This window comes from Austrofundulus limnaeus, unplaced genomic scaffold (genome assembly GCF_001266775.1).
Source record: "Austrofundulus limnaeus strain Quisiro unplaced genomic scaffold, Austrofundulus_limnaeus-1.0 Scaffold94, whole genome shotgun sequence".
NCBI classification, from domain to species: domain Eukaryota; kingdom Metazoa; phylum Chordata; class Actinopteri; order Cyprinodontiformes; family Rivulidae; genus Austrofundulus; species Austrofundulus limnaeus.
The window spans coordinates 966083-979404 of NW_013952496.1; the positions used below are offsets into that span (position 1 = coordinate 966083).

The 13322-nt window shown below is 40.4% G+C and overlaps 2 protein-coding genes across 2 annotated transcripts in view; one reads left to right on the forward strand and one right to left on the reverse strand.

The window, feature by feature from the left end:
- The window catches only part of lhfpl6 (LHFPL tetraspan subfamily member 6), an 83615-nt gene extending 78047 nt beyond the window's left edge, over window positions 1-5568 (forward strand). Inside the window, exon 4 of the mRNA XM_014012759.1 lies at window positions 3932-5568. Within this exon, the coding sequence (XP_013868213.1) occupies window positions 3932-4050 (119 nt within the window). The 3' untranslated portion in view covers window positions 4051-5568. The remainder of the gene's footprint in view (window positions 1-3931) is intronic.
- Window positions 1-13322, reverse strand: part of cog6 (component of oligomeric golgi complex 6) — a 155560-nt gene that overhangs the window by 124651 nt on the left and 17587 nt on the right. The window lies entirely within an intron of this gene.

The window sequence follows — 13322 nt, forward strand, 5'->3', positions numbered from 1 at the left end:
CCCCCCACCCCCCACCCCAACAGGACTGCCTGCCTCTCTTTCCAGCTCCCATCACATTTTCTGCAGTTATGGCAGAGTTCTCGTTAGCGCCGCAGCAAACTACAGCGGATTTCCCCACATATGATGTGTGAATTTCCCCTTCGTTAACTCGTGTCTCATTTATTAACCATGAGGAGAAAAGAATGCACTTGATGAGTTGGAATAGTGCTGCGGATCACAAATAATGAATGTGTTTAATTTAAGGATCAAACACAGAAAGGAATAAAAATAATCTTAAACTACTACTTTTGAGTGCGTTCTTATCGCTCACTGCTAAAAGGCGAAGGTGGGCGATAACTTTTTATCATATCTGTGACCAAAATATCTCATGAACCGCTGAATAGATTGTGTTAAAACTCTCAGGAAGTAATTATTGGATGATTACCTTTTGGGGTTCAAGATGGCCACCACAGTTAATTAACTTTGTCCAACATAAAAATGGCTACTGAAATTGTGAATAACATTATTTTAAAACTTGTCCAAAAAAGGTTTCAACACAGTTTTTTTAAAATCTCAACCATTTGATTTAAAACTCTGGTATGTTGGATCAAAAAAATACTTTGACCCAAGCAAACTGGAGCCACGTTTTACAAACACTGTACTGTGTATTCTTCCATCCATCTATTGTCTTCCTCTTATCCGGGGTCGGGTCACGGGGGCAGCAGCCTAAGCAAAGAGACCCAGACTTCCCTCTCCCCAGCCACTTGGGCCAGCTCCTCGGAGGGGACCCCAAGGCTTTCCCAGGCCAGCCGAGAAACATAGTCCCTCCTGGGTCTTCCTCTGGGTCTCCTCCCAGTGGGACGTGCCCGGAACACCTCACCAGGGAGGCATCCAGCAGGCATCCTAACCAGATGAACCACCTCAACTGGCTCCTCTCGACGTGGAGGAGCAGCGGCTCTACTCTAATGCTCGATTCACACCAAATGCATCTGAAGCAGCAGGAGCGTCTGGTTTACATGCAAAGTCTATGGTGGACACGCGTCTAGGGATCTTGCGGCGTCTAGCGCGGCGCGTCATGAAGCGGTAGGTGTGGTATGAGCCTTTGACGTGCATGTGGCGTGTCCAAAGCAACCGACACTTGAGTTCAAATATCTGAACTTTTGCTGCTCGACGCACCATGTCAACCAACCAGAAAGACTCTGCTCTGTGACGTAGCGATGCATTTTTCCACGTGACTGTTTCCTGAATGTTGCCCACTAACCTGAAACATACAGACAGAAGCTCTTTAGCTCAAATCGACCATCTGTAGTTGGTGTTCTGGCTGGAGATATCAGCACCGATGTGGGTCAGCGGCTCGTTAAACTGACCGCGGTGTTAAAGTGGGCTTGAGACAAAAATAGTTCGTCAGCTCGCAGCTCCTGGAGTGAAACTAACCGAACAAACCGCCTCTAAATTATCTGGTGAATTAATTTTCTGGTGAGCGAGACGTTCGCTTGCTCTCAGTAAATAAAGCAAAGCCATTTTCTTCATTTCATCTTTATTTCATCCACCATTCAAGACAGACTGGAAACAAACCAAGACGCTCCTCCCATAAAACCATCGTCAGACATGCGTCTAGTCTTGTTCTGGGCTGAACGTAGCGTGTCCAACTTGAGGTGTTGGCTACATTTTAGATGCTCAAAACACATTCGGTGTGAACCCAGAATTAGTCCCTGCCGGGTGACTGAGCTTCTCACCCTCTCTCTAAGGGAGAGCCCAGACACCCTTCGAAGGAAACTAATTTTGATCGCTTATATCCCCGATCATGTCCTTTCGGTCACTACCCAAAGCTCGTGACCATAGATGAGGGTAGGACCGTAGACCGACTGGTAAATCAAGAGCTTCTCCCTCTGGCTCAGCTCCTGCTTCACCACGACAGACCGGTATAACGCTCGCATCACTGCAGATGCAGCACCAATCCACCTGTCGATCTCCCGCTCCATTCTTCCCTCATTTGTGAACAAGACCCTGAGATACTTAAACTCCTCTACTTGGGGCAGGACCTCCTCCCCAACCTGGAGAAGGCAGGCTACCCTTTTCCGGCTCAAGACCCCGGTCTTGGATTTGGAGGCACTGATCCTCATCCTGACCGCTTCACGCTCTGCTGCGAACCACTCCAGTGAGAGCTGGAGATCATGATCTGATGAACGATGTGATGTGGTCTGAGGACCACATCATCCGCAAAAAGATGTGATCCTAAGACCACCAAAGCGGATCCCCTCAACAACAACATGGCTGCTCCTAGAAATATTCTTTATGACACAAAAGGAAAAGTGCAAACTGTAATAAGATGACATTTGGAGTGAGAAAGATTTTTACTTTTGACCTTTAATCAGATTTCTATAATGAGAAAAGAAGGTGTTCTGATTTAATGCAACACTTCTTACATCCTTATTTATAAGCCTCAGCTAAGACAGAAATTCTCTTTATTTTTATTTTCTTTTTATTATCATATGGTACATCACAATATTTTATAAAATATGAATCAAACGGGCGTCTCATCTTATATCAAAATGTTGCCTCCCTGGATTTTTTTTTCTGCCTGGTTTGTCTTCAGAAGTTATTTGCGTTCCTCTGCCACATACCAGGCTGTTTGCAAATGAGGTTCAACTATGTTCTTTACGTTTGTTTCAACCGTTTTCACAAGCCGGAGGGAAATGTAGGAGCAGCCTGGACAAAAATGTGAAGCAGCTGACCCCATTCTTTGAATCTGAACACAAACATGTCAAAGAAAAATCAAAGGAAGTCTCAGGACCAACAACACACATCTCTGTGGATTTGAAGCGATCTATGCGTCTTTAAAGAGGACATATCCTGCAAAATCCACTTTTTGGGGGTCTCTAGAGGCAGAAAAGTTGGGTTTAGTCTTTCCTGGTGCTGCAAAGATATCTTTATTCTGTTTGGGTTACATTTTTCAGCCCATTCAGTTTTCTTTATTTTTTATAACGTTTTCTGAGTCTATTACAATTATCTGCAATGGAATTGCCAAATAAGGTCTGGACTTACCAACTACAATTTCCTCATATTAAATCTCTGGTTCTGGGTCAGACTCTGGCTCCAACATACAGGCTGAATGAACAAGTCTTCTGTTAACATCTTTTAATTAAATAGTAAATAAAATGTTTCTGTAAAGCCCTCTCTCAAACTGGAGTGGACCGGTCTGGAAGCCGGAGGTGGGCGGGGCTTAAAGCATCCTAAAGGAAAGGTAAAAAAAATGAGCTGCTTTGAGGCACACACCAGAAAAGTTTTGAAAGAGGAGCTGGTAAAGTTAAAATAAGAAGTAATTGTAGTTCCACTTTATAAAGACCCAAACTGAATTATTTAAATGTGAAAAGGACAGATTTAAAAGCATCATTTGTCTACTTTAAATCAGTCGGTTTTACAGATGTCAGGGTATAATTTGTTGTGGTAGAAGCTGAGTGTTGTCTCCAACACATACTTTGAGAGCAACACAGTGCAGCATCAGCCTTGGCATGAACCTTTGGAGTCAACCGTGTTCGCTTTTTAACAAAACATCTCATAAACCAATAATGAAACTGGAATCTAAATTCAGATGGTCACCAACTGACATTAGCCTATATAAAAATGGTGATACCTTAGCAAATAATGCGCTAAAAGTTTGATGTTAGTCGCAGTTAATGTTACTCTGTGAACTCTGTCCTTTCTTCATCCACCATGATCCTGCTGTAAAACTCTGGCATTAAAGATGAAGGGTGATGTGCTTTCCTTCAGCAGATTTTTGCAGCAGTTTTGCTAAAATGAGCCGGTACATGTAGAGAAATATGTTCTTTCAAATCTGATGAGTGTTCTCTGGTCAAAAGCATGTTTTTGCTAATTTTATTTGAATCCATCCTTGGTGATTTTTTTTTTTCTGTAGACATTTTTCCCTAACCGCTCTGCTTCGGCCCCGCAGGCTCCTGTCAGATCGGCTGGGCGTACTACTGCACGGGGGCCAGCGCCGCCGCCGCCATGCTGCTGTGCACCTGGCTGTCGTGCTTCGCCGGGAAGAAGCAGAAGCAGTATCCGTACTGATGGGAGTACCGCAGAGACAGCCGGAGACCTCGGGTGGTACGACAGAAAGGGAGGGGACTCTGTGGACCAGCGCACAGCACATCAGGCACCGAAAGACGTCAAGTCGTCGTGGTGCTCTGCACAGCTTGGGACACTTCTCATCTGACGACTGCAGGGACTGTTTCATAATGCAGCACACACATGGCTCTGAAAACTTCCTGAAAGATGTTCTTCAATGAAAGATGTATGGACCAATCTTCTTTGTAAAGTTGTTACTTTTTTATTTTGCAAAGAGTACGATCTCCCTCTCTTTTATTTTTGTCTCCTCCTGCAGCAGTGGTTCTCAAACCTTTGGGTTATGCCCCTAAGAGAAAAAAAAATATTATCCCTTTTAGCTCAACAAGATTAAAGGTAGCTTTGATTTAAAGCAGCCATTTTTTTTTCTTTTTTGTCTTTATCATTATGTGATCATGCCAGGTCACAAATGGCCCGCTGCCATTTAATAAGGGACCTAAAGCATGTTAGAAACAGCCTTAATGTTGTTTCTAATATTTCTGTGATAACAAGTGTTCAACCACAGACGAAAACGGTGAACACACCCATAGTTTCTACTTTTTTTTTTCCCATCGGCCCAAACGCAGAGAGGAGGAAGCAGTGAGTAAACGCCTGCAGGATTTAGACCCTGTTAGTAACGCTGTGCTGCAAATTCTGCATCAGCATATTTTCAGGTCAAAGGAAATTCTGCACAGGCCTGGTCTTAATGGCTGAAAAAGTTGATCAATCCGATCCTAAAACATGGCTGGAGAAAACCGTTTATGAACTGATGCTAATGAAAAACAGAGAGTTAATCCCTCATAAATGCTGTCTGCACACTGATGAGTGAAATTAGAGGATCCACTTTCCATTACCTGACGTAAACATATTTCTCCTGTCAAGGTTTTAGGTCCTAAAATGAAAAAAAAATAAAATAAAATGAAATAAAATAAAAAAAATAATAATAATAGAAGCCACACCCCCCTCAGTTTGATACAAAAGAGGATTAGGGCTACTGAAAAAAATATATATTTCTGACTTTAATCGCAGAATTCTGACTTTTTTCTCATAATTCTGAGATTAAAGTCAGATTTTTTTTTTCCAGTGGCCCTAATCCTCATTCGTAGTTTGAGAACCACTGCACACAGTCATTGTTTATGTGATGGTGTGCCCTGTGATGAGCAGAAAAGTGATATTCCCTCATTGTTACCTGGAGTGTTTCCATTTCCTCTTTGTCTCTCATCCTTGCCTTAAAAACCAACCTGAAATGCAATAATCCCTGTAACATAAAGCAGCCCAGCGCCGGCTGCTCGCCTCCTCGGCTCGGACTTTTTCAGATCCCATAAATATAAGCAGAGTTTATTTAACGCCTACATAAGATATACGACGTGTACGGTAATGTACTTTATCATGTTATCACATGTTTTGTATTCTCTTGAAATATTCTTTGTCACTTCTTTTTTTTTTTGTTTTGTTTGTTTTGTAAATAAATGTTGAATGAAATTAGTTTTGTAGGTGTTTTTTTTTCAGCCACAGCATGGCCTGAAGGAAAATAGGCCTGCTTCACATTCCTAAAAAGCTTTTCCCACGACTTCTTTATCTCAGGAGCATTCCCTCCATGAATTTCCACCCCTCCCAATCAATACGGATGATAAGGACGGGCAGCTTTGTGAACTTAATTTTTTCCCCCCTCGTTATTGATGAGGCAAATCCCCCGACCTCCCGTCAGCGTATTTGCCTTTTGACCAGGTTTTTCCACTTCAAAGCTTCGGAGTTTTTCCAGACAAAGCCTGCGATGTAATCATACCCTGGGAAATTGGAGCGGCTCTGCGTCTGGCAGGCTACCAGCTTAATGTCAGGGGGGTATCTCGGAGTTCGTCAACCTGCTGGTGAAGTGTGAATAACAGTAATGATAACCTCCTCGTCGCTGTTACCTCTGCTGCTGCTGTGTGTGTGACATTATGTGAGCAGCTTTCCTCTTACTATTTTTAGCTCCTGATTTTACTCCTTTGATTAACAAACACCGAACCCACGCCTGTGTACAAAGTCAGCTCATTTACAAGGCAGCTGCACTCAGTGTATTTGGCCCTCATTAGCAGTTTCATTTTCTCACAATGCTCGGCGGTAAGCAGATAATGGAAACAACGCCTCTCTCTCTGTCCTCACTTGAGGAGCGTTTTCTGCGTGCACGCTCTGATGTTGAATGTTTTAGCACAGCTCCTCTGCGTTCGCTTCCTGCTCTCTCAGATCTCCCGTTGCCGACTGATATCGGCGGTGATCGTTACAGAAGAGTCGACCTGATGCGTCATCAGCAGAGGAAGACATATCGGGATCTAGCTGGAGCGTTTCCCAGCTCTCTGCCGGCAGCCGTGGCTCAGACTGACAGAACGCATCACTCAGGCTGAAAACTTGGCAGCTGATTGTTTTAAAACATGCAAAATGTGCGCTAAGTGGGAAGTTCGGCGGCTCCCGTAAAGATACAGCAGAACTGTTGGAGGTGATGGGATTTAGACTGACAGGTGCGCACTTCCACTTTATGCATTATGTTGTAAGGACCACACACAAGCATCTCAAGCATAAACGGTATTGAACTAGAAGCACTCGGAGAGTGCAAACCTCCGCCAAGACCAATTTCCTCCATCCTGTAAGAGTTAATGCACAAAAGCAGAGATGGAAACACGTTTGCCGAATAAGTTCTGACGTAGCGAACATTTCAGCAGGCAGTATGCACGGGATTTCTTCCCGGTGGAGTCCAATGTGAAAAAAAAAAGTCAGACTCGTCAACCGACGTTATTCATGGTCAAAATGGTATCGGATTAAGCTCCTAAGTTTTCATCAGTCACATTTCACYRTGYAAAACATCTGTTTTATCCCCTTKTATGAGTTTGTAATGGTTTGACTCTCTTTATAAAGTGCTTCCTGGCTCCCCCAGTCTTCAAACTTTGAGGCCCGGCAGCTCTCTGTTTACAAGCCTAGTAGAGACTAATTGTTTTGATTGGTTGTTTCGGAAATGTGGTGTGTTTGAGAAAATGGGAAAAATAGGTTTCATGGTGCAGTCACGCACTTCCTGGTCACACAACGTTCTGTAAATGCGCACATTATGGCAAAAATCATTAAATTTGGTTTTAACATTACTTTTATAAAGTTTGAAGTCCGTGCTGTCTAATCCAGCTCACTGTTTTTTACAGAAGCCCTGTGAAAGCATCACAGCTTTGCCTAGCTCAGAGTGTTAAAAGAAAACAAATTCCTGTATCCGCATCGTGATCCGGAACATCACCAAAATTTAAAGGTGTGTTCCTTGGCCCAGTACCCACATGTGGCAAAAATGTCATGACAATCCATCCAAGTTTTTGAGTAATGTTGTCCACAGACAGAACGACAGACAGACGGACAGACACACGCGACGGAAAACAATAAATACAAATATTTTGTAAGGGCTCATTTGTGGGCCAGCTGGAAGTCACCCGTGGGCTGGATGTGGCCCACGGCCCACCAGTTGAATAGCCCTGGGTTAGAGGGTGCTGAGGGACTAAAATGGGCAAAACCTCACTTCCAGGCAAAACAGAAAAGACAAAAAACTCTAAAACTGAAAATACAGATGCAGAAATAAAACCTACAGAAACAATAAGAAGTTAAGAAAAGTTGTGACATATTTTATACCTAACTGAATAGGAGGAAAAAGTGTGTTTATGGGAGTCATGGTAACAACAGACAAAAATATGTTTATATGTGTGAGTTTATCCTTGGGAATTAGTTGTGTTTTATGTTCATAAGGTTTTACAAAAAAAATATTTTAGAGCAGTCTATTACAAGGACTGCATATAACAAAAACATACCCATATCAAGTGGATAATTCTGAGAAAGAGCCATCAAATAAATTATAAGAAATATAAGGAAGTATTTGAAGCGATAAATAGAATCAACGTTGGCTCGATCCCTTTCTACAGCACATTGGATGTTTTTGTTTGTTTACTCATGATTTCCTAAGTTGCTCCATTTCGAGCAATGAATCAACTTTAGAGGGTTCATCTCTGGCAGCCAGATAAACAGATCCACATCAATTATTTCTAATTATTATTTTTCCCCTGACAGTACCCAGGCGAGGTAATTGCTGCCCCAACATCCAGCTCTGCTTAACCAGAGATTTTGTAGCAAAATCTGCATAAAATATGGCTGCAGGAAAAGAAGAGACTGATCTACGATGCTCAGTAACCATTCGTGGATTTATCATCCACTAAATGAAGTGGAATAAAGTGGATTGTCACTGAACTCTATTTCTATGGACTGTTTTGTAACTCGTTTGCCATTTTCTATAAATTGTGCTGAAATTCCATTCGGCTCAGTTCAATTCCTTTTTATTGTCTCGTTTGAAAGAAAAAAAAACTGTTAACGCTGGCTTCTGTGCAGAGAAAGCAAATAAGTCCAAATTAAATCAAATTAAATGCAGTCCAATCGCTTCAACTTTGCTTTAATTATAACCCAGTTCAGTTCAGCGAAGTCTGAGTCACGTTTTATGAATAAGTGCTTATACAAGGCAGTTTAAATAAAAAATATCTGGACGGGAACGTTTTCACACTTGGTGGAATAACTATTTAGAAGGAGTTTTCTATGGCTGGAAAACAACATCTCCAGCAGAACCAGATTTAAGGAGGAAAACAGAAAAATGTTGAGCTTTGCGGTGATCTGGTAATAAATTAAAATGAATCAAACTGAACATCCATAGGAAACTATGGTAGAACTTTATAATAACTACACCTTATTTAGCCTAATAATAATAAGTTAATAGTTGACCTTGAAAACATCATTAAGGATGATTCATGCTTAATAAATTAACACATTAATGTTTTACACAGAAAGGCTAATTACTTCCAAAACCAACATCCTCATTGTTTATTCATAACTCATGAATTAACTATTCTATATAATGTGTAAATGTATGTAAATGTGTTAGACATGTATTAAATGGTTAGAGGATATTTGAAGTATATCTACTAATCCTGCAGCGCATCAACTATTAAGGCAGTTACTACTTTTTGTGAAGAATATTTACCCTGAAGGGTCACAAGTTCCTTTTCAGCTGTAGAAATCAGACCAAAATCACGGTTAATGGACAACTTCACTCAGGCTATTTTTAGAACACGAGTCATGTGACATTGTCCGCTCGACACTGATGCGTGTACAAACAACGTCAGTCTAGCTGTGTTTAAACTTGAACAAATTTGGGAAGATAATGACTGGTAGATAATTAGTTATTAGCGGTACTGCATTTTAATTTTAGAAAGCGCAAATCCGCTTATGAATTATAAAAATTAGTAAGACCGCTAAAGGCAAACTAAATATTTAGGTACGCAATTAGCGGATTTGCGCTTTAGCAGGCTGGTACCCACCACTGGAAAAGAGCATCAAACTCCATCAGAAAGACCACAACACACGGTGCTACGATTCTTGTAACACTCAGGTTACAGCCATCATCCCAACATGGAAGGAGTATTTTTGATCACTTTTCCCAAGCTAAGATGCTAGGCTAACTGCTGGATTGAGCGATGGGAAGAGCTGAATTTGATCAGAAAAAAGTGCAACCAAAGACTTAACGTCTGCTCCAAACATTTGATCAGAGGAAAAATCCAACACTGGACCACCTGGATCCTATCCCTGCACTTTCTGTTGATAAACAGGTACAATCAACCTCATTGTTTCTTACTGCTAGCTGCTCCTAGCACCGTTTATCTTTGTTTGTGTAAAACTCGGTCAGTGCGAACTGTAAAAACAGATAAGCATACGTAAACTCTGTAATTTTGAAAGTAACCCTCGTCTTCTCAACAACTCCAAGTCTTTTAAAACTCAAATGTTGGAAGCCATATAAGCGTGTCTCTGAATGTGTCCCAGCAGGACGAAGTCGTTTGAAATGTGTTAAAATTAAAACCCACGCGCCGCACGAGCTTTTTCTTGCTTTATTTCCAAACTTCAGCCCAACTCGCTCGAACTCCACTTGAAGGAGCTGCCAGTCAGCTGCGTTCTGCTGCTTTCAGGGACCTGACAGGCGCCGTGTTCCAGCGGACGGCCCAGTTAAAGGAACTCGTGATAACATGCAGCAGACAAACCGAATCGGCCGAGAGGATCAGAGGCTGCTCCTCAGAGCTCACACACCGACAGAGACGGATTACAGCTCAAGGTTCACTGCCACCCCACCCTCAAACCCCCTGAAACCCCCCACCTCAGGGATACATGGGCCGTGGTTAGTCCTGTCTCTGAATTAGTAGTTTGTTTGAAGTCAAACAGAAAGACAAAGGGCATGCTGGCACAGAATATCTGAGCAAGACACGATTATTTAGTTTTAATAATAACAGTGTTTACCTTTTAAATACAATCTACACACAAACACACTGTGTGTGTGTGTGGGGGGGGGTGTATTCTGTCTTAGATGCAGGTGTGGACAAAATGGAGTCGATTTTCAAAAGTCAGAAATCAATTTAAAGGGATAGTCTGGTTATTTTTGTAGTGACATCAGTCATACTGTGTGAAGAAATGATCAAAAGTCTTTAGCCATTAGCTTAGCCTGGATGACAGTGTCAGATGTTCTATAATTATTATATTTATACGTTAGTTTTAAGATCTATACAATAAATAACCTATAGTTTTTCAAAGGTTCAGTTTTCCTTGTTTGCTTGTGTGGGTTTTCTCTGGGTACTCCAGTTTTCCCCACACAAAAACATGTACAATAGGTTGCCTTCAGGCCCAGGCCGCCCTTGGAAAAGAGATCTGAGATCTCAATGGGATTAGCCTGGTTAACTAACCGTAAAATAATAACTTTAATTGTTGGTTAATGTGTGAAACTGTTTTTACACCACAAAAAAACTGTCCACCTAACCACGTTTTAAAATCTTATATCCAGCCAAAAAGTCTTTTTGATCTTGTTTTGAGACTGTTTTACTAAACAAGAACTGATTGTGTAAGAATAATAATCTTGTTTTCAGAATGTGTAAGATTGTTTGTCTTGTTAGTCTGAAAATTTGACTCAAGTTAAGTCAAAAATTTCTGCCAATGGAGTAAGAAAATTTTACTTGGTAAGATTCTTGAAATACTTGATTTGACTCAATTTTTTTCTTATTTCAAGAATCTTACCAAGTAAAATTTTCTTGCTCCATTGGCAGAAATTTTTGGCTTAACTTGAGTCAAATTTTCAGACAAGACAAATAGTCTTTCACTTTCTGAAAACAAGATTATTATTCTTACACAATCAGTTCTTGTTTAATAAATCAGTCTCAAAACAAGATCAAAAAGACTTTTTTGGCTGGATATAAGATTTTAAAACTTGGTAAGATGGACAGTTTTTGCAGTGTAGAGGCAAGGTGCCTAAAGATTACCTCCTCTAACACACACACTGCTGTGTCTACCTATACATATGGGGTCATTCCATTGACTTCCATTAATTCTACAGCCTAACCCTGACCCCGTACCCTAAAACTAATCTCACAGGTGCCAGACCCTAAACCTAACCCTCATCCCGCCAATGGCTTTTAAACCTAACAGGGAATCGGCTTAGGTCTCCTTATGTACCAGTTGTTCCCACATGTAGGTGTTTTGTCTTCAAATGGTCCTCATATGTCACAAAATACCCCCCCACCACACACACACACACACACACACACAGGTGTTTCCAGTTCTGTCTGATTACACCTCAGCACAGGTTCACGGTTACTGGAGCGGTGCTGCTCATTACATCGGGTCACCAGAGTCCGTACCGGGCCGGCAGGCGTTTTGACTTCCAGCAGCCGAAGCTCTGGGATCACAACAACATTAGCTACAGCTCGGCACAGTAAAGCATGACAGGACAACAGCAGGACGTTATAAACACAAACAGAAAACACTCCTGCACTCCCTGTTAGCTGGGATGTTTTAGTTTTATACCATAATATAAGCAAGAATTAAGATGTCACATCATTTTTTATCTTTTTTTTTAAACACATAAAAATTTACAATACTGATTATGTGCACATTAACTTCAAGGTTTATAGTCACACAGAGCAGAGCTGCTCTTGGCTTTAATGTAATATCTAAAGTCCGAGGCCCAGAAATAACTAGACCTCCCACGTTAAAGTCTTTTCTGTCTTTATCTTTAATTAGCTACTGCTGCACAAACCAGTGGATCTGAGCTGTTTCTTTAATTCAACTCAAAAATAAAGTTTTTTTTTTTTCATGGATCAAATAATATTCAGAGTCAAGCTTGAGAATATCAGCAGCGACAGGCTGGCACTGCAACGATCTTTTATAAAGCAGGGTGGAGAAAGTTTTATAAAAACTGGCAAAAGTTTCAAGTTTGTTCTTTTATTTTAAAATCTGAGACAAAACTTGCAGAAATATTACCTGATTTTGAGAAAAACACTTGGCTGTCTGATAGAATTACATCTGTAGATGAATCTCAACCTTAAGACAGAATGATCACTGCACACGTCTTCTGCAGGAATATTTACCTTTTTTTAAATTTGGCTCAGAGAACCAGAGTAAAACTATAAGTAATAAAAAAAATCTAAAGCTAATTAAACAGAAATCTACCAGAAACCATCAAACAGTGGTTAACTGAAGCATGAAGAAATTAAAAACCATTCCAGTGATTTAAGCTTGCATTTATTGAAAATAAGTCAAAATAAGAATGAAAAACACCCATTCAATTAAAAAAAAATTATATACTAAGATAATTGTAAAATAATAGTATCTTGGGACCATCTAAATATCAGTGCCCCATTAAACTTTTTGGAAAGTCCATTGTTGGGAAGGAGTTTTGAATTGGTTTGATGTTTTTCAATTGAATCGAAAGACTTTTCGTCATTTCTTTATAACTTTCTTTATATATATATTTGTTTGTTTGTTTATACAGAGACAATGTACAACATTTCGTTAAGCTTTTACAAGGAGAGATGCATGGTACCAGGTTATAGCAAAGAATGCTAATTTCCACCAGCAGTCCCTGAACAGGTTGATGTGATCAAACATGATTTAACAAATGATAAAAAGTCAATATAGTAAATGATTACATACATCTTTTTAAAAAAAATCAGTTACTCAGATCTCATTAAAACCAAACTACAAACTAAAACAAACTCATAAAACATTCTCCTTACTTTAATCAGTTATGAGTACAAATCTGCTTATTTAACAGCCATATTTTTGCCAAATGTGCAAGTATTTTACAAGTGGAACATGTTATATTGTTCTTTGGCTCTGTTTATATATATATACAGTATATATATACACATATATAT